The sequence below is a fragment of the Camponotus vicinus genome, unplaced genomic scaffold, assembly GCF_025532165.1.
Source record: "Camponotus vicinus isolate PSW18456_S1 unplaced genomic scaffold, iyCamVici1.0 SCAF_1, whole genome shotgun sequence".
NCBI lineage: Eukaryota > Metazoa > Arthropoda > Insecta > Hymenoptera > Formicidae > Camponotus > Camponotus vicinus.
The window spans coordinates 19693048-19718810 of record NW_028141945.1 but is presented as its reverse complement, the minus strand read 5'-3'; the positions used below and the strand labels follow the sequence as shown (position 1 = coordinate 19718810).

At 31.3% G+C, this 25763-nt stretch overlaps 2 protein-coding genes across 16 annotated transcripts in view; one reads left to right on the top strand and one right to left on the bottom strand.

The window, feature by feature from the left end:
- Positions 1-25763, bottom strand: part of Tpst (tyrosylprotein sulfotransferase) — a 375255-nt gene that overhangs the window by 159710 nt on the left and 189782 nt on the right. For 2 of the 11 annotated variants that reach the window (XM_083078159.1, XM_083078162.1), the window contains exon 1: positions 15652-15921. The exons of the other annotated variants lie outside the window; for them this stretch is intronic. The gene's annotated coding sequence lies outside the window, so the exon portion shown is untranslated. Of the gene's footprint in view, positions 1-15651; positions 15922-25763 lie in introns of those variants that run through there. 11 annotated transcript variants of the gene reach the window in all.
- On the top strand, positions 18194-24860 carry LOC145959364 (gephyrin-like). Of its 5 annotated transcripts, XM_083078144.1 has the most exons (17): positions 18196-18371; positions 18447-18636; positions 18702-18749; positions 18840-18902; positions 19021-19056; positions 20170-20232; positions 20363-20428; positions 20534-20566; positions 20641-20694; positions 20771-21031; positions 21100-21166; positions 21260-21365; positions 22402-22680; positions 22815-22948; positions 23333-23517; positions 23592-23771; positions 24677-24860. In XM_083078144.1, exons 1-17 carry the CDS (start codon positions 18232-18234, stop codon positions 24701-24703), a joined length of 1932 nt encoding a protein of 643 aa, XP_082934270.1. In that variant the 5' UTR covers positions 18196-18231; the 3' UTR covers positions 24704-24860. The 5 variants fall into 5 exon arrangements, with proteins under 5 accessions (XP_082934272.1, XP_082934271.1, XP_082934270.1 ...); XM_083078145.1 differs by lacking the exon at positions 24677-24860 and having other exon boundaries at positions 18195-18371; positions 20771-21010; positions 23592-24208; XM_083078142.1 differs by lacking the exon at positions 24677-24860 and having other exon boundaries at positions 19024-19056; positions 23592-24208.

Below are 25763 nucleotides of genomic sequence, written 5' to 3'. Positions count from 1 at the left end.
TTCCAGTTTTATATTTCTCGTTCGTATATTGATTATTTTTTTTTGGTTCACCGCTCGTGAAATATCACGAAATCTCCATCTCGCGTGACTGAGATTGAAGACGTCACGTTTCGAACGAGCCGCTTTACGAATTACCTCGCGCGCATGCTAATCTGCAAAGGATACAATATATGGAGGCATTCATTTAAGCTCTGATGTAAGATTGTGCCACACGAGTAAATATATATCTTAAAACAAAGGAACGTAAACACGCAAATAACGTATACACGAAGAGCAGATTACAGCTTGACGTGCGCAATCGCGAAAATCAGTGCACGAATCACCGAAAATTACGGTGAAATTTTAATCAGGTCAATCGAAGTGTACGCAAAATATTTCGCTATCGCGGGTATAAAATACTTGCACGTCTCTCCCAATCTTGATACACATTTGTTTGGAATTAATATTTCTCTTAATAATATGCGAATATTCTCATCCACACCTGGGGATGAAGCATCACTTAAATTAAAAATATTTTCTAAAGAGAATATTTCTCCAAAAATTAATTAAAAATGTGTACATTTATTTTTATTATAATTTTCATTATAAAATATTTTATATCAAAATACATAAATTATATTAATAAATTTTGCGACAAACCTAATTTACATTAATTAATTAATATTACAACAACCAACACATCATCATTTAATGATCTAGTATAGTTTGAAATCGCAATAATGTCTTTCTCACTCATAAAAATAATTCATTCACAAGAGTTAATATTCATACATTTGTATCTGACGTTAAAACTTGGAGGCATTAATTTATCATGCTCTACGTGCTTCTGTTTGCGCATCCTGCAACATGCGGCAATAAAATATTTACTGAAATATTTAAGGACACTCGAAATATTTGTAACAATATGCATCTCTTTATTTTGCAGCTATGCAAGTACACGTATGCAAGTAAGTATATCCTTCCTGTCCAAATGTACCGAAAGTGAAATACTTTCGTGTCGTGAAATTCAAAAATGCTCCGCAACACTGGCAAAATTCGCGAGACACAAGTTAATTCAGACATTTATTTATTCTCTCCACGTGTCTCCGGAGAGACAAGATAGATAAATCAGTTTTTCGCAGGTCGACGTGAAGCGGTGCTGACTGGGCGAATATAAAATGTCGAAAAAATGCCTCGACATTTTTAAAGGTGCAGAAACGTCAAAGATTCTACCCACCTTCTGTCACTTGGCTAGCAATTTTAATTAACCAGAAAAATAAAAGTAATTTTTTCTTATTCATACATAACATATTACACACGTTGTTCGATATGTGATATACGTATAGCTCCTCGTTTCCTCCAGGTAATTCAAGGATCTGTATCAAGAGCGATTCGCTTTTCTCCGGGAGCTCTCATTGATGTTTTCATTTCATTACCATCGTAACGATAACGAATGAGTGCGATACTTCTTCCGTCTTATCTTTAATCCGACACTCTGCGATGCTAGACTGAGAAACGGAGCGAAATCCACCTCCCTGCCCCTTCCCTCGTCGTATCTCGCGTTTATATAACATTAACGTTTAAGATACTCGCTTCAGCGAATATATACGATGCCGTCTATCTTACTCACGCAATAAAGAAAATTCCGCATCTGCCTCTCATATTGCGCCTTGATATCTTTCACGTTAACCTTGTGCATCGCGTTTTCTACGACACCGGGCAAAGATGCTGAAAGTGCTCTAAATATGAAAATAATTTTCCGATAACATCACCTATCAGCGTATCGGGTGAAACGTAGAAGAGAATAGCGTGCATATTTTACACGTGCACGGGTCATGTACGAGCTCATTATTCGCGAATCTAATACAATAATTTGACGAAAAAACGTAACCAAATTAATTTTTCGTTGAAAAAGAAATGTCAGCTTTATAAATTTTTCTCGATTATAAATCGTTGAAATTCCGTTTTTCTTGCAACCAGCCGCCAAGAGAATGTATTTATCCATTCGATTTGACGATGTAATTATGTAAACTATTACAAACAGGATTTGCGCGACTTTTCACACATCATTGCTTTCATCTTGATTGCTTTTTTTCATCCGGATTAAGGTCGGTTATTTTTATTTCTATGTCGAAAAAGAAAATTTCAATTTGATAGTAAATACAAGATGCTTCACCAATATATTCGTTTTGCCAAAAAATATTTTCTTTTATTGAATAGAAAAAGAAATAAATGCACCACAAATTTAGCCAACAAGTTTATTGAAACAAAATATTTATGTACAAGTCTATAAATGAAAAAAATTGTTAAAAAGTTGAAAAACATTTGTCTTATGTGTAGATTCAATCCGTTATCACACAAGGAGGTGTATTTGACGAATTAATTTTTTGAGTGGGAATTCCATTGCGTAAAATAACGCCACTGTCATAAATAAGGGACAAACAACATTACACTCGTGTGACCATGAACATTTTCGAACGGAAATTAGTGAAGTGGAAACTACGTCAATGGAAACTGGTTTCGATGCGCAATTCGCGGCACGCGCGTCTTGTACACGTAATTGAATTACGTAACGCGAACGCAGTTACAGATTATTGCCTGTCTGCTTCACTGCTTTGATGTGCTATATCCCTAATGCTCCCTTTAAGAGTCGATGAGTATCTACCTAACTAGATTAACAATCGCGATCGCGTCAGTCGAATATTAAATTATGCGTTTAAAGGAAAAGGAAATAGATGCAAAATTATCGATTTTGACATTTTTGACATTTTTGCACCGTTGCAATCACACTACAAATATAAACTTTGCAGATTATATAAAGCAAGCTCTTCATGTATTTATTCCAAACGAGCCAAGCTCCGAGAGTGCGCAAACATAACGTTTAAAAAAGAAGAAAACGTAATATTTAAAGAAATTAATAACGTTAAAACAGCGTTTAAAATATGATAAATCTGTGTTCCAAAAAAAATAGCAAAACAATTTTATTTATAAATAATTTTATTTATAAATAAATTATATTTTTTCACAAATAAGGAAAACCATTTAAAATAACGTCCATATAATCTTTACGAAATATTAAAAAAAGAGAATCAAGAATTTAAGTGGAGTTAAAATAAAGTTTTTCTAAGAGAAATTCTTTAATAAAAGACCTTTTTTCTCATAACTTTTTAATATTTAACATAAAATATCTTGAGGTACTTAAAACTTGAATTAAAATTCATTTAAAGTAAAGTATCACATATAAAAATTAAAGTTTACCCATGTATATTTTAAAATTATATATATATATATATATATATATATATATATATATATTATTATTATTATTATTATTAATATTATTATTAATAATTCTTCTTCTTTTAAAATTAATTTATAAAAGTTTATTTCCATTTTCAATACTAATGATTTAAAATTGATATCGACAATTTAAAATACACATTTTTCATTTTAATTTGTGGATTATAGAGATATTTCTTTCAAAAGAGAAAAGCCTGCGAGATTGCGAATACTCTCTCTTTTGGATCAAAAATAAAAGAAAAATAACAAAATAAATTCGCACGGAAAGTTTTAATTGTAAACATGTATACGAAATAATATACAGAATGCTGAAAAAAAATTTGATATTTTACGGATTTCTCGACTTACGTCTGCTTCCACCTTTTAAGCGCGGAATTATAGCGTGGACAAGAGAGAGATTTTCCACGGTAACCCGGATGACTCGTAGTTTAAAAATAAATATGTCACGATTTTGGTCGCGCTGAATATTTCACGAACCTCTCCGACCGGTACATTTAACGCGTCTATCTATTAAATAGAGACGCGACCAGCTGGTTGACGATTTATTTAACGAGCATAACGACCGCCAGCACATTCCCAAGAATTTTCAGTGAGGAAAATGGGTCGCGAAGCCGCTTCTTGTCAAATTATGCGCGTCGCATCGTCCTGCCGCGTGTCCACAACGTTGGCTCTTTCGTTGAAAATCCGACGGAAAAATTAATTTCGACTGTGAATTAATTAAACTTGGCGGAACGAATAAAAAGGTATATTTCGAATTTAATCATTTCATCGAAATTAATTTAGCTCGCCGCTTTTACATCGTTCATTCACCATTTATAGCGATGTTTCCAGTTTATGCGGGACGTTAGTCGAAAACTAACGCGGTTTTTCCCTCGACAAATGTGTCGAAACTTGATTAGCTCGAAAGATTAATCTATTTTCACATCTCGTGTAGCTCTATTCTAGGGCGAGCGTGGAACCGGGACGTTTTTATGCGCCATTTACACTTTCCCGTAACTTTTTTTATTTAATAATACTGGGTATTTCTGAAACGCGAATCCAATCTTGCCAGCATATTCTACGTAATCGCATTGAAATTTGAAATTGAAAAATGCCGCATATAAGGTAAATGGCTATAACTTCGTCAGCGGATATAATTTCGTCAGGCCTTCTTAAATTAAATAAATTAAGCAATCTCGCGTATATTGACTATATTTCTCGATTTGAAACGATTTGAACACTTTTCATCGTTTCAATACAAAAATTTTGAACCGAAAGACGCATAAAAAATAAGAATATATACGTTTATCCTAACGCGGAGTCGTCACAAGCGCCACTGAGTAGTGGCCGTCACGCAGACCTAGTGATTGGTAAGTAAATTCAGTTTTGTGTTCATGATTTTACATAAATTAACTTTGAATAAAGTAATATAGAAAAAATTTTCATTCGTTTTCACATTATTTAAATAAAGTGGGTGACGAAATTATGTGTCCTTAAATTGCCTTGTGTCTCTTATTTCGTCACACTGATGAAATTAAGTGAGAATGCTTACGGAGTGATTGTAAGTTTTTACATGTGTAAAATAAAAATATTTTGATGAAATTAAGTGAGAATGCTTACGGAGTGATTGTAAGTTTTTACATGTGTAAAATAAAAATATTTTGATTTTTAAAATAATTTTTTCAAAGACGCTAATAAAGTTTACAATACTAAGATTAAATTTCGTCATAGAATTATCTTGCGTTTATCAAAGTAATCTTCAATTTTTGAGATGTCAATTCTCAGTATGACGAAATTAGATACATTGTGGTTTTTACTCGGGTGGATATAACTTCGTCAAATACATTTTATTAATGAAAGTCTAAGAAAGAAAACAAACAAACGTCATTTCACTCCAGCGTTCACTTATTCTATCCTTGAATACTACCAACAATTATTGTTTGTCCTCCTTATTTATGTGGAAAAGAAATAACATTGAATGACGATATTATATCCAACCTAAATGATACTTGCCCCTTATTTCGTCACTCGGCAAAAATAGATACTGACAGTGTTAAATAGACTGGACTATTTCGCCATGCACTTTTCATTTTATTTAATATAACAAATAATTAAATTGTTTTTATTATAATAAATTTAATCAACTCAATTGCTACGTTTATTTTTCTATTTATGCCTGTATCTCATTTTTATAGGAAGGACCAAAGTTTAAATAAAAACAATGGCAATGGGTGGTATGGGTATACAGAACAGATGGAAATGGCCTGATAAGGATGATATTCTAGTCTACGAAAGAGAAGAAATTGTTAAAAAAATCTTGCCACCCATGCTCTTGAATAGTAGAGGGATCTATTCCGTAAACGTTGATTAATTTTTAATATCAAAATAATATAACAAATTAATATAAAAACTCTTACATATAATAATTTATGTTTTATATATTTTATATTTAAACGTTGATTAATGATAATTAAATAATGGTGATAATAGATGTAAGAAAATAAATTCTGTTATTTGTGAGTATTTAAACAAGACTGATTAATAAAGAGTCATTATTTGTGATAAAATTAATTTTATATTTATTATTTCCTTTTATACACCCCATATTTAAACGCCCTAGTCCAATTGATGGAATTACGTACAGGTAGTGACGTTGAAAACTACACAATATTCTATGACGAAATTACGTACACAGAGTGATGAAGTTAAAAACGATACCGTTTTTCTGACGAAATTAGGTACAAAATAGAGGTTCGAAAAACTACTTTTTTGTTATAACTATCAATAGTTTATACATTTGATACACTTTCTAAAGTTGATAGGTTCGTTTTACCCGATAAATAATTCCCTCCATAGAAAAAACAACCTAAACATAATACTTATTTTGAGGTCATAATGCATGTACACCGTTAGCATGACGAAGTTATAGCCATTACCTTAAATATGTAAATGTGGCGCGAACAAATTGTTACGAAATAGCTATAAATTACAAAGGATTACAGACTTCGCGAGGAGAGAAGAGAATTAAAAATCGCGAGAAAGAACGATAATATAGGAACATCTGTCATCGAGATAATGCAAGAAATGATTCGCATTTCAAGCATTAGTTTCACATGACAAAACGTAGTTACTAAAGACGTGCGTTCCGTCTTACTTAGTCGATTGTTACGCTAAAGCTTTCAAGTTCGCGATCCTCTTTCCAAATCATCCTCTTTCCATATACCCTCCTACACCGACCCAACGAATGACGGGACAGAGGCCATTTACCTCGTAAATTACGAGATACCGAGATTGCACCCCGTGATTTACGTCATGTGTGTAAGGCAGGCAGCGAGAGAGGGGGGGGAGAGAGAGAGAGAGAAAGAGAGGGAGAGGGAGGGAGAGAGAGAGTTTAACTATCGGAAATAGAACTAGCGTGAATGATCGTTGGCGAAATATACGCGAAACACACAGGATACGGGGTTTACAAAGCCGGTGGAGCTTGTGCGGATCGACATTCTCGTCTCTGACTAATCCACGCATCGCTGCGTTTTAACAAATCGGTTAATCGATCTTTAATCGAGAGAGATTAATTCACGCGGAAACCGCGGACGCATATTTACGCTGATGACATAATATCGTCGAAATACACCTCTCGTCGCTAAAGCGAAGCTCTTGAAGCGATGAATATATTTAGACCAATTAAAACAAAATATTTTTTTAATCGGGATATATAAACTTTAATCCGGATGTCAAATCTTGTAAAAAAATTTTCTGTTTTTTCCGATATTTTTGTTAAAAAAAATTTGAGAATATTTTAAAGATTTTTGGGTGCAATTTTCTAAAATAAGTCTTTTTATTATATGTGTTTTCTGACGTTTCTCATTCGTACGAAGGAAAAACATAGAATCATTTAACTTTCAGTGCTAAATTTATTTAATTTATAATAAATAATAAATTTGTTTAATTAAATGTTTAATTTTATTAAATTTAAAAAAGTTAAATAACTTTCGCAGGATAAGTATTTCTTACTTGCATAAAATTTCCACTTTTTATTACTAAAAATTTATTTTTATTACTAAAATTTTATTACTAAAAATAATAAAGAACAATACAATATTACAATAGGTACACTTCAATATTCTGTTAAGATATTCAATTTGTAAAGAAAACACAATGTATATATATTTTAAACGTATAATTTACTTGGCTTGCCAACTGTTTACAATATAAGAGCAAAATTGTCAAAGAGAGATTTTTTTTTTAAAGAAATCCCCAGAATCCCTAAAAATTCCAGCTTTTCCAGGGAATAGATACTCTATTTAATTTAATTTAATTTTTAAAACGACAGCTCCTTACACCTTATATATTTCGTATCATATTATATCTCTCATGTATATGTGACTATGTGTATGTGTTGTGTGTATGTGTATGTATTTTTGCAAATCCTGATAATCAATAACAGGTATATCATTACTCCATCAGCTTACAATCGGATAATATGCGTTTCATTGTGTGTGGATAACCGGAGGCTCGTCAGCTCTCCCCGTTATGTTCCTTTCACAGGTAAGATCTAGACAGGCGGGAATCATTAACGCGAATAACCGCTATTTCTCCGGCGCAGCATGACGTTCGATCCGTCAACGACCGGGTACAAGAGATGCGCAAACGTTGTCCGCAACAAGTTACTCGACAACCCCTGATCCTTGCCGCGCAGGGAAGATGCGCGGGGAGGTTTCCCCGGCGCGTCGGGGATGAATCCATGTATCGAGTGCAGGATCGTATCCTCGTATCGCTGGTTCACAGAGAGGCGACGTGGTTGCTTCCATCCAGCGCGACCATTCACGTCGACGCGACGCCTTGATTTATGGGCACGTTTCGCCGTGTTCAAACACCAAAAACAAGGACACTGTTGGATTTTCGCGTATATATGCGTTAACGATTCAAAATGGCGAGAGATTGCCCGGACTTAACCTCATCCGGATATTATCTTAGAATATTCGCGACGATTATTCAAACGACCAAGGATAACGTTCCACTCGTCGCCGTCAAGGATCCGCCGAGATAATTACGCGATATGCGTAATGCGAATATCCTTCGATAGTGACTAATGAATGCGTTTTAAGAAATATATTCGAATATTTGTTTAAAAATTCGCTTTAGACAATTTACGATAAAATTTTATTGTTATATTTTCAATTTATTTGTCACAATTTTTAATGGATATGATATCCTGATATGTATTTTACGACAGACACATATTTACTTTCTCCTCAAATGCTTTTTATATTTCATATATAGCGCACACAACAAAAAAGTTATAATCAATATAAATACAATATTTTTCTATTTCGAATTTGACCGCAAAAATTATCAATCGCTGAAAACGAGCTTTATGCGTTGTTATAGGTACCTTTCGATAATAATTCTAATGTGTATGTTAAAAAAAAATTCAAAATATTCAAACATTTATCTAAAAATTTGCTTTATAGATGATTCGCGATAAATTTCTATTTATTTTCTATCTATTTTCCATTTATTTCCCAATTTTTAATAGATATGAATATCCTGATATATATTTTATGACAGACGCAAATTTTTTTTTTCAAATGTTTTTAAATTTTATATATAGCTACGAAAAAAATCATAATTAGTATAAATATAATTCTTTTTCTGTCCTGAATTTGATCTCAAAAATCCCAAAATGAATTTCACGCGTTGTTTGAGACGCAAATTTGCCTTATACTTCAGCAACATACACAGTACATACATCTCACTTTGGATAATATATAATTACTCCAGCGATAGGATAACACATCCCACACCGTTACAACTCACTTTACAGATAACAAATTCTTCAAGTTCCGACAATGGCAAATTATTCGAGAAATGTAAATGGATTTCGCTTCAACATCACGTTTTATACATTTCCCGATTTCGCGATTAAATTATACAGCCAATAATACATTCTCGTGATTTATTCTCGTTATTTACCATCGTGCTTGTATATCAACAGTTTGACATTATCGAATGAAAGAGTTCTACTTTAAAGCGGATATTGCATAGAATTGAATTACCCGTCCAAGTAAATTTGAACGAGTAACGAGACTTTTTAAACGATTATGCACACATGGTTATAAATATGTACCGTACAGCTTTATCAAAGGCTTATAAAACCGTAAAGTAATAAAGCGCTGCTGCGGAGAATAAGAAATAATTTTCAACACCGCGATAAGCTTACTCGGGATGCGATACGTATAAAGTAGTTAATTATTCTTATCGCGAAACGCGAATGAAAGAGGGGCGACCGACGAAAATTACAAACTTTGCGACACGTTATGCAAGTCATTAGGAACAATCGCCGCGTCGTACAAATCATTAGGAAAATCCCTTTCAGAGTCCCCTTTAAGCGGTCCGTAATATTCGAAACAAGTTTATTTACAGTAGAGACTTGTGGGAAAAGAATCAGAATTCATATCGAAATGCGTGGCACGTAAAATTGAATAGATTTCTATCTTGAATTCTGCGGCCAATTATCGTCAAAAAAAACGCGAGGGGAACGTTAATGAATTCTCTCTTTCAATTACGCGCATCTTGCGTTTTCCGGAAATTAAATGAAAATGTAATGTCGATGTAAAATCATATATGCTACTCTACACCATCGAGCGAAAAAAAACGTGACTCGTTTTGCATAAAACTGCGGATATTCCGATAAGCAACTCTAGATTAGCCGTAATAACATGGGATATTTGCCTGGATATTTGTATAATAATGCTTCTTTTTTAATAGCGGATGTAGCGAGGGCGATGAAGAAGTAAACGATAATTTCCGGTAAAGCTTGCGAAAAATGACTCGGCGGTTTTCCGTTTGGATTATTTCGCTCCTCTCCTCTTTTCTTCGTCTTCGGTTTTCGCGCTATTGTTTTTGCTCACTAGCTCGTATAACGTTTATGATATTGAACTTACCCTGGCGGCGCCGTGATATTTATTTTGCGCGTCGTTTCCAGGCTTCACCGCGTCTTTCATACGGTACTGTGTTAGCTACGAGAAGCTTGGTTAATTTCGCGAGTTAAAACGTCTTATAAGTTAGCGGAACAAAATGGGCGGAATCAATTATAATTGATATTTTTATTTGTTGCTCATTTGTTGCTAAAAAGTTGCCAAAGAAAAAAATTTGTTGCTCTGTAATTTAAAAAAAAAAATCATGTTCCGCTAAAGGAAGATTAAGTTAGCGGAACAATATATGTAACAACAAAATTATACGTAATAATAATATAAAAATTTGTTGCTAATTTGTTGCTCTTAAAATATTCAATTTGTTGCTTGCAAAATAAATTTAAATAATGATGAAAAACCTTTCACAGCGTGCAGAGTTACAAGAGTAAACTATCAAAAAAAAATTTGTTGCTCACTTAAATTTGATATTGGAATATAGATTGAATTTGTTGCTTTCGAAATATCCAAGTTTCGAATTTGTTGCTTGCAAAATAAATTTAAACAATAGCTGAAAACCTTTCACAGCGTGCAAAGTTACAAGAGTAAACTATCAGAAAAAATTTGTTGCTCGCTTAAATTTGGTATTGAGACATAGTTTGAATTTGTTGCTTTCAAAATATCCAAGTTCCGAATTTGTTGCTTGCAAAATAAATTTAAATAATGATGAAAAACCTTTCACAGCGTGCAAAGTTACAAGAGTAAACTAACAGAAAAAATTTGTTGCTCGCTTAAATTTGGTATTGAGATATTATTTGAATTTGTTGCTCTCGAAATATCCAAGTTTCGAATTTGTTGCTCGCGCAATAAGTTTAAATAATGATGAGAAACCTTTCACAGCGCGCAAAGCTACAAGAGTAAACTACTAGAAAAAAATTTGTTGCTCGCTTAAATTTGGTATTGAGATATTATTTAAATTTGTTGCTCTCGAAATATCCAAGTTTCAAATTTGTTACTCGCGCCATAAGTTTAAATAATGATGAGAAACCTTTCACAGCGTGCAAAGCTACAAGAGTAAACTACTAGAAAAAAATATGTTGCTCGCTTAAATTTGGTATTGAGATATAGTTTGAATTTGTTTCTTTCGAAATATCCAAGTTCCGAATTTGTTGCTTGCAAAATAAATTTAAATAATGATGAAAAACCTTTCACAGCGTGCAGAGCTACAAGAGTAAACTACTAGAAAAAAATTTGTTGCTCGCTTAAATTTGGTATTGAGACATAGTTTGAATTTGTTGCTTTCAAAATATCCAAGTTCCGAATTTGTTGCTTGCAAAATAAATTTAAATAATGATGAAAAACCTTACACAGCGTGCAGAGCTACAAGAGTAAACTATCAAAAATAAATTTGTTGCTCCCTTAAATTTGGTATTGGAATATAGGTTGAATTTGTTGCTCTCGAAATATCCAAGTTTCGAATTTGTTGCAATAAGTTTAAATAATAAACAAATTAAATTACAAGAATATGTATATGACGATACAATAACAATTAATAAGATTTATATGGCCTTGAATACTTGTGCCAAATATATTAAGTAAAAATTTAGTCAATATGTTTTCGATGTAATTTAAACTTTGCACGCTGTGAAAGGTTTTTCGTTATTGTTTAAATTTATTTTGCAACCAACAAATTCGGAACTTGGATATTTCGAAAGCAACAAATTCAACCTATATTCCAATATCAAATTTAAGTGAGCAATACATTTTTTTCTGATAGTTTACTCTTGTAGCTTTGCACGCTGTGAAAGGTTTTTTATCATTATTTAAATTTATTTTGCAAGTAACAAATTCGGAACTTGGATATTTCGAAAGCAACAAATTCAACCTATATTCCAATATCAAATTTAAGTGAGCAACAAATTTTTTTTTGATAGTTTACTCTTGTAGCTCTGCACGCTGTGAAAGGTTTTTCATCATTATTTAAATTTATTTTGCAAGCAACAAATTCGGAACTTACATATTTCGAAAGCAACAAATTCAACCTATATTCCAATATAAAATTTAAGTGAGCAACAAATTTATTTTTGACAGTTTACTCTTGTAGCTCTGCACGCTGTGAAAGGTTTTTCATCATTATTTAAATTTATTTTGCAAGCAACAAATTCGGAACTTGGATATTTTGAAAGCAACAAATTCAAACTATGTCTCAATACCAAATTTAAGCGAGCAACAAATTTTTTTCTAGTAGTTTACTCTTGTAGCTCTGCACGCTGTGAAAGGTTTTTCATCATTATTTAAATTTATTTTGCAAGCAACAAATTCGGAACTTGGATATTTCGAAAGCAACAAATTCAAACTATATCTCAATACCAAATTTAAGCGAGCAACAAATTTTTTTCTGATAGTTTACTCTTGTAACTTTGCTCGCTGTGAAAAGTTTTCCGCTATTGTTTAAATTTATTTTGCAAGCAACAAATTGAATATTTTAAGAGCAACAAATTAGCAACAAATTTTTATATTATTATTACGTATAATTTTGTTGTTATATATATTGTTCCGCTAACTTAATCTTCCTTTAGCGGAACATGATTTTTTTAAAAAAATGACAGAGCAACAAATTTTTTTCTTTGGCAACATTTTAGCAACAAATGAGCAACAAATAAAAATATCAATTATAATTGATTCCGCCCATTTTGTTCCGCTAACTTATAAGACGTAATTTCGCGACGCCCTGAGAATAATTTGTGGCACTTTTCCGCGAAAGATACAAATGTACTTTGTTCCGTGAGAGAGATAAAGAGATACGTATGCGTATCTTTAACTGAACCTTCTCTCAAGACAGGATCTCTTTATTTCTGACAATAGTGTCTAATAAGATGAATTAATGAACACGTGTGATTAATAATCATGGTTGCGAAATTTTGCGATCTAGTCTTAACTCGAATTTTTCTAGCATCAACCTTGTATAAAAATTCGTAATAATTTATTTAAATTGAAAATAAAATATATATCGGTTTATTTATATAAATATATTGTTTTAGTTAATTTGATAAATTAAAATAATAGGAATATATTTTTGTATCATGTATCTAAAAGAACAAAAATGTAAAATTTTTTTCTCGGAAACTACATGTCTCTTTAGTCAAATAATTGTGTATATATTATTTCCACTTAAGGATTAATTGTGTGGTAGGCGATAAATATTGCAAATTATTGTCCGCTGAAATAAAATTTAAATCCTAGCTTTTGAAACTAATTAATCACTAACTAAACTAGTTATCGGCGATACATCAACAGGGAATTAACAAACAGAGCGTACGCAAATATTTCATTTGTAATGCAATCGATTAGCACGGCATTGCATAATAGTACGTTAAAATATGTATGTCCTGCTCTACACAATACCTATATCTGCAATATATGTAACAAATTAATTACAAGATGTTAATATAATTATAAAAATACTAATATAATTATAATGGAAATAGCTTTATTTCCTCACCGGGAATTAGTCATATCGTGAGATACCAAAAATTTCTTTATTATACTAATTCAAATTCGTTTACACAGAGTATACTAGAAAATTCCGTCCATTTATTTAATTTTAATATTATAAAATTTTCAATGAATTTACAATCTATTTTTTTGGGGGGGAGAAAATTTCAGAAGAACATTTATACTATCCACACACACATACACACACACGCACACACACACACGCGCGCACACGCACACACAATCGCATAACATTAACAATTTAAATTAAATGTAGTCGTAATTAAATATTGAAGACAAACTTTGAGAAAGTCCATTTAGATGAATAATAAAGTTTCGTTTATATTTAATAATTCAGCTAAATATCAAGTTTAGTTTGCAACTACATTTTCGATCATTTAAATTTTAAAGTATATTTTATCAGGTTGCTAGCACGTCTTAATTAAAGTAAAATCTATTCTGATTGATAAGAAATTTTACGAATTAAATAAACAAAGCTATTAAAACTCAAATAATTTTAGTTTCTATGATTCTTTACTAGTAGCTGTAATTTTTGTGGTGCGTTTGCCTCTCGTGTAATAAAAATCAATATCACAAACGCTAATGCGAATATATTGTGACAAAATAGACAAACTCCCATGAGACTAGCCATGAGCAAATATTATTCTATGTAAAATTTAAAATCAACTTAATAAAATAGTTATGACAAAAAAATTTTTTATAAAATAAAATTCAGGGATACGAAAATAAACAATGGAATGTTAGAAATTGTCTCTCAGTGTTTAACTTGAAGCAAATTTAAATGGAACGTTAATATCACGCTTAGATTTTGAAGATATCAAGATGTTTAAAAAAATATATAATGATAATGTTTAAAAAGAAATAATATGTTTATTTGTATTCTTGTTTTCATGAAAAAAATATTTTGTCGCGAAATTTATTAATTTATATATGTTAAGAAATATATATTTATATATATTTTTATGAATTGTTAAGAAATATATATTTTTTAATCAATTTTATAAATAATATTATTTATAATCAATTTTATATAAATTAATATTTCCATAATCAGTTCACACACATGTGAATATTATAATTAAATATAGAAGTATTTTTGCTCGCTCTTTCTTTCATGTAATGTATTTTGAAACTATAGATGCAAGATGGTCTTATGGTTACCGTTATTAATAAGTCGTGTTTTACGTGTTACATTCCCAAGATATACCTCATAATTTAAAATCTATTCGCGTCGGGACTTCCAGCGCTATATCGAAAGAAAAACATTCGAGATTTAAAATACAAATATGCTATCGTACACATAAAATATATACACATTAATCCATTAGCGAAATGATTGAAATTGTTATTAATCGCGAATGTGTATTGTTTTTACCCAACGCTACATTTTCAGAAAATTGTGCGTTGCGCGAATCGACCTTTGCGCAAGGACACCATGCCATCTGACGCTCGCTCTCAATTTCGAGTCCTTTTCTCGTTTGAAAAAGACGAATTCGTCGCGACGTTTCGCGACGATTTTCGCGAGTCTCGTTATGTCCAGCGCCGATTTTTCTTTTTACGAAACGAAACAAACGACGCTCGAATCTTACGCGAAAAACTTCTTCAGAAATGTATGTCGCCGATTTAATAGACGGCGATTCCGCGTTTCTATTGACGGCATGGTCATCGACGCATCAGGTGTCAGTCACCCCGAGTCGTGAGAACGTCGAGTTTCGCGTGCGCGACGCATGTCATACGCACACACTATATACATCATCTTCGTCGCAAGAACAATGTCAATGCGACGCGAAAAAAAAACAACAATCACACGTCGCGATAAATCCCGCGAACGCGTATAAATAGGACAATCCTATTCGGGGAATAAGCGCGAAACTTGTCACAAAAATTTTTTATCGTCAACCATTTCTCACGATACTCGCTAAAAATCTCTCTTTGAATCGGAGCAGAAACAACGACCGCTACTCACCCGGTGTTGCGTTGATCGTGGCAATTTCGTGGCACTTGTGACCCGTGGTCGACGACGTCTTGGTTCGTCCCGCGCAGCCTTTCACCGTTTCGCAATCAGTCAAGAAGCTGCGAGGATGCTTCAAATTTCTTCATCCTCCGCAGCGTTGATTTATTCCTCGGATCACTCGCGATGCGACACGACAAGGTACTGTAAGACGCACGAGCGTACGCGGACATGCACGGACGCGAGCGCTACGGAAGGAATCCCTCCAAACGCTCCCATCGGTCAGCTGCTACTGACTGACTGGACTGGACATCACGCCGCCGGGAAAACGAGCGACCGCGAGTCGCGCGCCACCTCACGGCGCCGCGCGGCAGCTCTGGCGGTTGCGCCTCCCGCCGACAGATGACGCTGTCTCGTGCGCGCGCGCTCTTGCGATATTCTCGATTTTAAAAACGACTCCGAAAAAAGATATTTCGATTAAATGGTGATTAACTTGATCGTACATGCATAATTTGAGAAGCGTCCGATCCTTTCTTCGGCACTCCCGATGCTATACTTTATCTAGCGATATTTATTAGTTATACTTATTAAAACTACTTAAAATCGTAATCGAACACGATGAGCTAAAAGTGATTCTTGTTACCGAAATGTCTCATAAATAACGATGACTATCATGGCACATGATCACATCGATCGAGTTCCTTCGATCTGCGATGCTCCATCGCGTAATCGCGTGAATAATTATCACAAACGTTTCGATATTATAAATAACCGCGCAAAACGCCAAGAGCACTGGATGTCTCGACTTTGGACGTAGGTACACTGTGATCCAATTCCGAGATTCCTTGCATTTTAGGCGAATCAAACATGGCTGTCGTGACGTAATCAGCTATTTTATATTAAACGTGTATGCATACATCGAATGTAAATATATATTAACGTACGAGTGAGAGTGATAAGTTTGGATAAACTCTCGCGATAGCACTACTGAGAAAATATTTCAAATAAAATGTCATGAAAAGGTAGAAAGACGTGAGAGTGACGAGAAGAAAGACTCGCTTTTCTTTTCTTTTTTTGCGCGCGAAATCCACACAATTTTAAAAATAATCCATTGCTCAATGTCATCGTTAAAACCTTAACATTTCTCCATTTTTAAAATATGTTACGTAGTTTATAATTTTTCCAAGAGAAACGAATTCATATTTAATGAATACTTAATGAAGATTTAATGAATATATTTGCTGATAATTAGTGATAAGAATTATTTAATGGCATTTGCGTTCTTTCTTCTTATATTGTCACATTTAATAAAAACTGACGCTCGAATAATTCACATTAGGACAGACAGATTTAATATTATATATATTCGCGTGATATAAACTCGGAATCGAAATTATTTAATGGCATTCGCGTTCTCTCTTCTTATATTGTCACATTTAATAAAAATTGACGCTCGAATAATTCACATTAGGACAGACGGATTTAATATTATATATATTCGCGTGATATATAAACTCGGAATCGAAAGTCGAGGTGATCTCTGCCTTTATTTGTGTGACGTGTGTATTAAGAACGCTTGAAAAAAAATATAAACAGTTCTTCACGGAAACAGTTTCTATCGATATATTATTCTCATAGCTGAGCAAAGTCAAGTCAGTCCTAGAGTTTGATGGTTGAGAACAAGCCCATGTACGATCGGAACGATAAAAATCCTCATCATATTAGCAAGCATCATAAAGAGATATTAAGAAGATGACTGAAACGGCAATAGTAAAATGCGGAATTTTGACCGGTATGTACGTGACAGGTGTATTTTCTATGTAAAATATATTATATGCATGTAGAAAAAAATATGTGCTAACATGTTATGAAATCTATTTGAAAAGATACGTTACGTATAAAATATTTTCATTACTTGTACGCTAAGTTTATTAGATGCGAAGATTAAATATAGCCATGTATCTTATCCAATATCTTTGATTGTTATTATAATTTTATATAGCATAACAATATTTTTTACTTTTCTAATGTATTAAAATTACTTCCTACAATTAATGCAAGTATTTGAATCAAATTATAATTTAAAAAAAAACATCTAATCTATAGACTGTTTATCATATATTTTCTAAATTAATAAAATTATATAAAGTTATATAAAATTATATAAAGTTTTATTAATTTTATTATAATTACGCAGTATATGCCGAAAGTGATGCAGGGGAAGATGTAATAACTGAATATAGTACGGTAGATGAAAAAGATGTATATAGTATAGAGATGGGCGATTTGAAAGATTATATTATAAATACAATAACGCAGAAATTTGACGCAGAAGTAACTGATACAATACTATCATTTGATGGCATGATGGTAACTAGATATTTTAAATGTTATTTTTATGTTGTTAACTGTTTTATGTTATGTTAACTGTTTTATGTTATGTCGATATGTTCAATTTACTTATATTTAATTTACTTATACTTAATATTTTATTTTATTTATATGATATAGACACAAATAAATTCTTGGTGCGATGAATATGTTGATACTATTTTTATTATTGGTTATCCATATTTTTCTAATAAATATAAGAATATGATTGTAAATATATATAATAAATATATTAACAAAATTATAAAGGAAATTGGAAAAATTATCACTAAACAAAATAGTAATGAAAAATACGCATATATATCAGAAGAAATAAAGGCGCAATTAGAACCCAAGTTTCATCGGTAAAGTTTTACTTTTACATATTTTATATTTTTTTATTTTTTAAATTATGTAACAATTTAAATGCATTTCCTCAGAAGTATATGTGGAATAAAAAAAAACACGCTAATCATTAATTTATTTGGCGTCAATAAAGAAGAAGCAGTAACATGCATTGATGTAATTGTAACAATAATGGAACATAAATATATAACACGATTAACACATGAGGAAGATGAAGAGAAAATTAATCAAGATACTCCATCTTCTTCAAATAATACAGATCAGGTAAGATTTCTTTTGTTTTAGAAACAATGTAATAATTTTCTATATGCAATTAAATATTTTTACAGGTAGAGGAAGATGAGATCAAATCCCATGAAGAATCATATACAGACGAGGTAAGAGTTATATATTAAAATAAAGTAATAAGAGAGGGAAAGATTGTATGTGAGAAAAGCGATTAAACAGGCAATTATATCTCTTTATAGGTAACTAACATGTGGGATAACATGTATGAATTTGTTTCTCCTTTATCTCCACCTATAACGAAGGTAAAGTATCTTTCATATCAAAAACAATAAAGTAATGACAGAAGGAAAGAGAGAGAAAAAGATTTTATGAAATCATATATGCAATTAAATTTTTTTTTACGAAAACGACATGAATAAGAAGAGACGCCAATCTCCTGGCAAATTGATGGAAATGGTAAGGTATTTTCTATATTAGATATAATGAAGTAACGAAAGATTTTAGAATTGATATACAGGGTGATTCATATAAAGTGACCGATGTGAATATTAGCTGAAGTTGAAGAGCTATGAAAAAATTTTTATACTAAAAGATGTTTGACACAGAGGGGGACATCGTATGGTACAAACGATATTTTTATAGATGAAGGCATTAAGAAGATTTCAAGATCAACTTAATTTTTTTAAATGGAACCCCCTATTTTTTATTACATATTCTTGTAGCTCATCTCGAAAGCTTTCTAAAACACTATAATTAAGTTAGTTTTCATTAAGTACTTTCCGAGTTATGAGGTTTGAAATCATTTCTTAATTTTACATAAACCGTAAAATATCTTGTAAAATATTCATTTTTCGATTATCTTACCTTAATACTTTTACGTACAAAATAATGAGAGGAATCAATTGGTGTAAAGAAAACATAGTTATTTTTAAGAAAAAATATGTAATTGTTAATTGCAAATTACATATTTTTTCTTCGAAACAACTATATGTTTTCTTTACACCAATTGATTCCTCTCATTATTTTGTACGTAAAAGTATTAAGGTAAGATAATCGAAAAATGAATATTTTACAAAATATTTTACGGTTTATGTAAAATTAAGAAATGATTTCAAGCCTCATAACTCGGAAAGTACTTAATGAAAACTAACTTAATTATAGTGTTTTAAAAAGCTCTCGAGATGAGCTACGAGAATATGTAATAAAAAATAGGGGGTTCCATTTAAAAAAATTAAGTTAATCTTGAAATCTCCTTAATGCCTTCATCTATAAAAATATCGTTTGTACCATACGATGTCCCCCTCTGTGTCAAACATCTTTTGGTATAAAAATTTTTTCATAGCTCTTCAACTTTAGCTAATATTCACATCGGTCACTTTATATGAATCACCCTGTATATACACTTGTGTTTACATACAATTTGATCATTTTATAGATGGAAGAAAAGTAAAGCAAAACGTTACAGCAATCTTATTTTGATAAATTTACAGAAAAGTTATTTTCTAGAATAACAGAAATAAGAGGAAATAAGAGATTTTATGAAATTTTAATTATTTAAAATTTTTTTAGATAAAACTGGATCGAATCGCCAAACATTACGAGACATCTCGTATAGATTTGTTTGCAGAACAGGTAAAATATTCTTATACTAGAAACTTTAAACGAGAGAAAGAAAGAAATTTTATATAAGATTGTATGTATACAATCTTATAATTAAATTTCATATAAACAATCTTATAATTATAATTAAATCCCTTCACAGTTGGATGTTGCGGGTGAAGTCACTACTAGCGCGAATTCATCTTTGTCTGAGACATTAAAAATTGATGTAAGCAATTTTATATTTTCTATATTAGAAATGATAAGAAAATTTTTATGAGATTATATACAATTAAATTTTTTTACAATTAATGATCGCGATTGCTTTGTCAAGATACCATCGTCGTCTGATATATCAATGGAGAAGGTAAATTATTTTCTATATTAAACATAATAAGAGATTTTATAAAATTATAAATGAAATTTTAAATCTCTTCACAGTTGAGCATCGCAAGTCCAGACAAGGAATCTTCTTTGCTTAAAGTCGTGGACGAGGTAAGCTATTTGTTACATTAAAGACGATAAAAGAAATATTATGCGAGGTTATATATACAATTAAATTTTTTCACAGAAACTGGAAGACATAATTTGTGAACAATATCCCATGACTACTGTAAAAGATGCATTGTTGAAAATACAACGAACAATAAAGTACGATAGACACGAACCATTATGTGATTTTATAAGGACAGATGATGCTTATGGCAGAATATTGGCCGACTACGTATATTCCGATTGCGATGTGCCAGCATTTAGATGTGCCACTAAACATGGATACGCAGTATTGGCAAGTGATGGTGAAGGTAGAAGGGTAGTACTGAGCGGAACTACAGTAAGTGATGTTAAAAGCTATACAAAATATACAGCAACGGGCTAAAGTTGAACAAAAATTTTTTGCAGTCCGGTTCAGTATCTCTCACACCTGGGACATGCATGTATGTGAAGAGTGGAGCGCGTGTTCCTGACGGTGAAATTTAATTACAAACTAACTTAATTACAAATTAACGCTTCTCTCTATTTGCAGTAAAGAATTAACTATTATTTCTGTATCTGATTCCAGAAGCAACAGCGGTTGTGCCAATTAAGGATGTAAAGCGAATAATAAATGATCACGCGGACAATTTAATTCTGATAAAGATTAAACCGGAATTCGGGCAGAATATTAAGTATGAAAAAAATTCAATATTTTTCTATATACAGGGTGGACCATTTTAACCTTTAATGGAGAATAACTCGAAAACCAAGCCCGGGAGAGAAAAATGTTTCAGACAAAAGTTGTTTGGTTTCGAGGGGGCCATAAGATGGTATCATTGGTTTGACCTTGAAGAGTTATTTGAAGGTCACATGAAGGTCACCTTCAATTTCTTAAATGGAACCTACTATTTGTCATTGCATATTCTTATAGCTTATCTCGAGAGCTTTCCAAAACACTATAATTAAGTACCTTTTCGTTAAGTACTTTTTGAGTTATGAGGCTTGAAATAATTTCTTAATTTTACATAAACCGTAAAATATCTTGTAAAATATTCATTTTTCGATTATCTTACCTTAATACTTTTATATACAAAACAATGAGAGGAATCAATTGGTGTAAAGAAAACACATAATTGTTTCGAAAAAAAAAATGTAATTTGCAATTAACAATTACATTTTTTCTTTCGAAACAATTATGTATTTTCTTTATACCAATTGATTCCTCTCAATATTTTGTACATAAAAGTATTAAGGTAAGATAATCGAAAAATGAATATTTTACAAGATATTTTACGGTTTATGTACAATTAAGAAATTATTTCAAGTCTCATAACTCAAAAAGTACTTAACGAAAAGGTACTTAATTATAGTGTTTTGGAAAGCTCTCGAGATAAGCTACAAGAATATGCAATGACAAATAGTAGGTTCCATTTAAGAAATTGAAGGTGACCTTCATGTGACCTTCAAATAACTCTTCAAGGTCAAACCAATGATACCATCTTATGGTCCCCTAGAAACCAAACAACTTTTGTCTGAAACATTTTTCTCTCCCGGGCTTGGTTTTCGAGTTATTCTCCATTAAATATTAAAATGGTCCACCCTGTATATGTATATATATATTCTTTTTGAAATACTATGTTTTTGAATTTCTTTTTATATAATTTTTTAATATTATCTCTTTAAATATTATTTTCCTTTTCATCTGAACGCTTTTTATATATTTTAAAGAAATATCGGTAGCGATATACGGAAAGGGAAACTAATTATATCCCCATTCACACGTATTGGTCCAGCGGAATTAGGACTTTTGGCGGCTACGGGTCATAAAGAAGTTCCAGTCGTTAAACCAGTATCCATAGGTATATTGTCAATTGGAGATTTATTAGAGGAACCTAGAGAACCTTTAAGACCGGGATATGTTTACGATAGCAACAGAATAAGCCTAATCGCGCTATTAAAAGATAAAGGTTTTAATTCGATAGTGGATTTCGGAATTGTGACTGATGAGTGAGTGCATCGATATTTATTACGTAATTCTTGCTATTCTTATTATATTTGATTTAATGTACAAATGATTAATATTTTGATTATTTTATGATTAATGTAACAAAATGAAAAATTAATAATTGACATTTTCGCAGTATACTACCTATAAAGATGAAAATCAAAGACGCTTTAAAGCAAGTGGTCGTACTCGTGACAATAGGCTGCTCGAACGATAATGATTTATTGAAGCCCATTTTAAAGAATGACTTTGACGCCACTATACATTTTGGTACTTTTATTTCTGAATACACATTGCAGTAACAAAAAATACAAAAAGACGTGGCTCTTTGGGATATGTACAATTATACATAAAAAGTGTCTCAAAAATTTCAAGAGTAATAAAATTAGAGTATGAAAGTTTAAAATAAATAAATGTAAATAAATAAATTATTAAAATATTTTTTACCAGTTTTCGTTCCACACAAGTAGCAATTTTTAAGATATAAAAATTTAAACTCACGAATATAAATGACAATTTAGCATTAAATTTATCTTTATGATTCAAAAACTATTTCTTGGAATAAAAAATATCAAACTTAATTTTTCAAACTTTCATGCTGCAATTTTATTATCCTGAAATTTCGGTACATCCTGTATACACATATTTTTTCAGGAAACGTATTTCTGAAACCGGGAAAATCGACAACGTTCGCAACATGCAAATTTGATGACAAACTGAAGTATCTTGTATGTCTACCAAAAAATCCGGTGTCTGCTTCCGTTTCGGCGCATCTGTTTCTTTTACCTATTTTGAACAGGTTGCACCGCATCGGGATGCCCTGCAAAATTCCAGCTCGCGTAAGATTCAAAATTTGAAATGAAAGGAGATATATGCGCGTATTGTTATGATGTTGTTATAAATCATATTGTAGATACACGATCGGTATATCTTGCATTCGCGTCCTAGAGCGGCATGGGCGACTTTAGAATGGAATGAGGAGGATAATTTCGCGAGGGCTTTTAACAGGGAAAATCTCGACAGTGATAAGTTATCTAGCAGTCAAGCCGCTAATGCGCTCTTACTGTTCCCGCCGCAAACAGCAGATCAGAAGGTGATGTATGAGTCATTTGTATCTGCGTGTCCAATCAAATAATTAGGCGTTAATAACAGATGCTTCTAATCGATTATCATCAATAGCATTTTATGACGAAATAATTGTGTACATAATTATGTATATTCGATTACGTATATACTATATGTATATATATTTATATATGAAGTGTTTGGTAATAACCATCGAAAATCTGCTAAAGCTAAATGGTACAGGACTTTCCTATTCAATTTAACACGTTCCACCTGTACACGAGAGGTGATACGGATATTATTGGACACACCTTGTATATATTAATATTGAAGAAAACAATTATTTTATAATTTGAATAAAGCAATTTTTAAATAATGTTGCATAAGAGAAAAAGCTTGTCAATATATCTCGTTTTAATTGGAGGAAAGAATTGGATATGTTACGTTGCTTTTTGATAATTCAACTTCCAACTAAAATTCTATTATATATATATATGTATATATATATATATATATATATATATATATATTTACACACACACACATAAAATATGTAATATATATATATTGTACTATATAATACTATATAATATGTGTATCGTACTCTACATATATATATATATATATAATATGAATTATATATTATATATACCATCATATATATATATATATACAAAATACATTTATTATAACATATATATACGGAGTGTCTGATAATAATCATCGAAAATGGCAAACAGGACTTTTCTATTCAATTTAACACGCTCCGCTTATACACAAGAAATGATACAGTTATTACCGGACATATCAATATTGAATAAAATAATTTTTAAACAATGTATAAGAAAGCTTGTAGGTATATCTCGTAATTGGCGAAAAGAATTGGATTTATTACGTTGCTTTATGTAAAACTTAGATTCATTTTCTCTTTAGCGAGGACAAGTCACTGAAAGATTTTAAACTTCTCAAACACCACGACTTATTGTTTCACGACTTATTGTTAGCTTGGTAATTCAACTTTCAACTAAAATTCTATTAAAGACTTCTATCAAGACATTTCAAATTGAGGAACAAATAATAATTCATTTGGTTCTCTAAAATTTCATTTGTAAGAAAAACGTGGTTTAACTGATTTGCATGATTTATATTTCAAAAATTATTAATGCTTTTAAATATTAATAATGTTAACATTTTAAACATTAACATTGATGATAATTAACTGATTTTTTAATGAGATTTCAGAAAAAAAATGTTTATATATATTTATATACTTTCTTTCAATTTTGGGTATAAGTGTCATTTTAAGTATCATGTAATTTTAATTCACATTGTATGTAATTGTGCGTAATGTGATGATAACTTTTGTATATCATTTTATCAGTGAAATTATTTCTGTCATCAATAAAATATGATATTTTTATATATTTGTGTCTAAAATAAATTAATAATTACATTTACCATATCATATATGTGTTATTAATAATGTTTATAACACATTAAAAATGTTTCAATTCTTTGCAATGTTATAATTCAACATATAAAATGTCATCTAAAATTTGTAGAACGGAGGATAAGAAATTATAATAATATTGTTTCAACAGAACAAGAAAGAAAAAAAAAGAAAGATAAAATCACATTAATATCACAAGAGTCGAATCGCACTTTTAATTTATTCTAATATTCGGGTTACGTGTTTGCATTAATATTTTTTCTTTTTTCATAAAACTCCGTTTTATTTAGATTCTTTGCATTTTGCTTGCTTTCTGCCGTTCTTGACGGCAAATATAAATAAAAATTTGTTTCAAAGTAGGGAATGTAGAAAAAAAGACTGCAAACAGAGCGAAACAAACAGATGTCAAGTGCATTCCAAAGTTAAAAGGCGGAGGTGGAATCAAAACACTTGACATTAGGATCGTGACGTCACGTCGTCCGTCATATGTGCGCATAGACATATAAAATACATAGCCATCCAATAATTTCGGCACGACTTGGAACACCAATCACGAGTACATAATCGAAC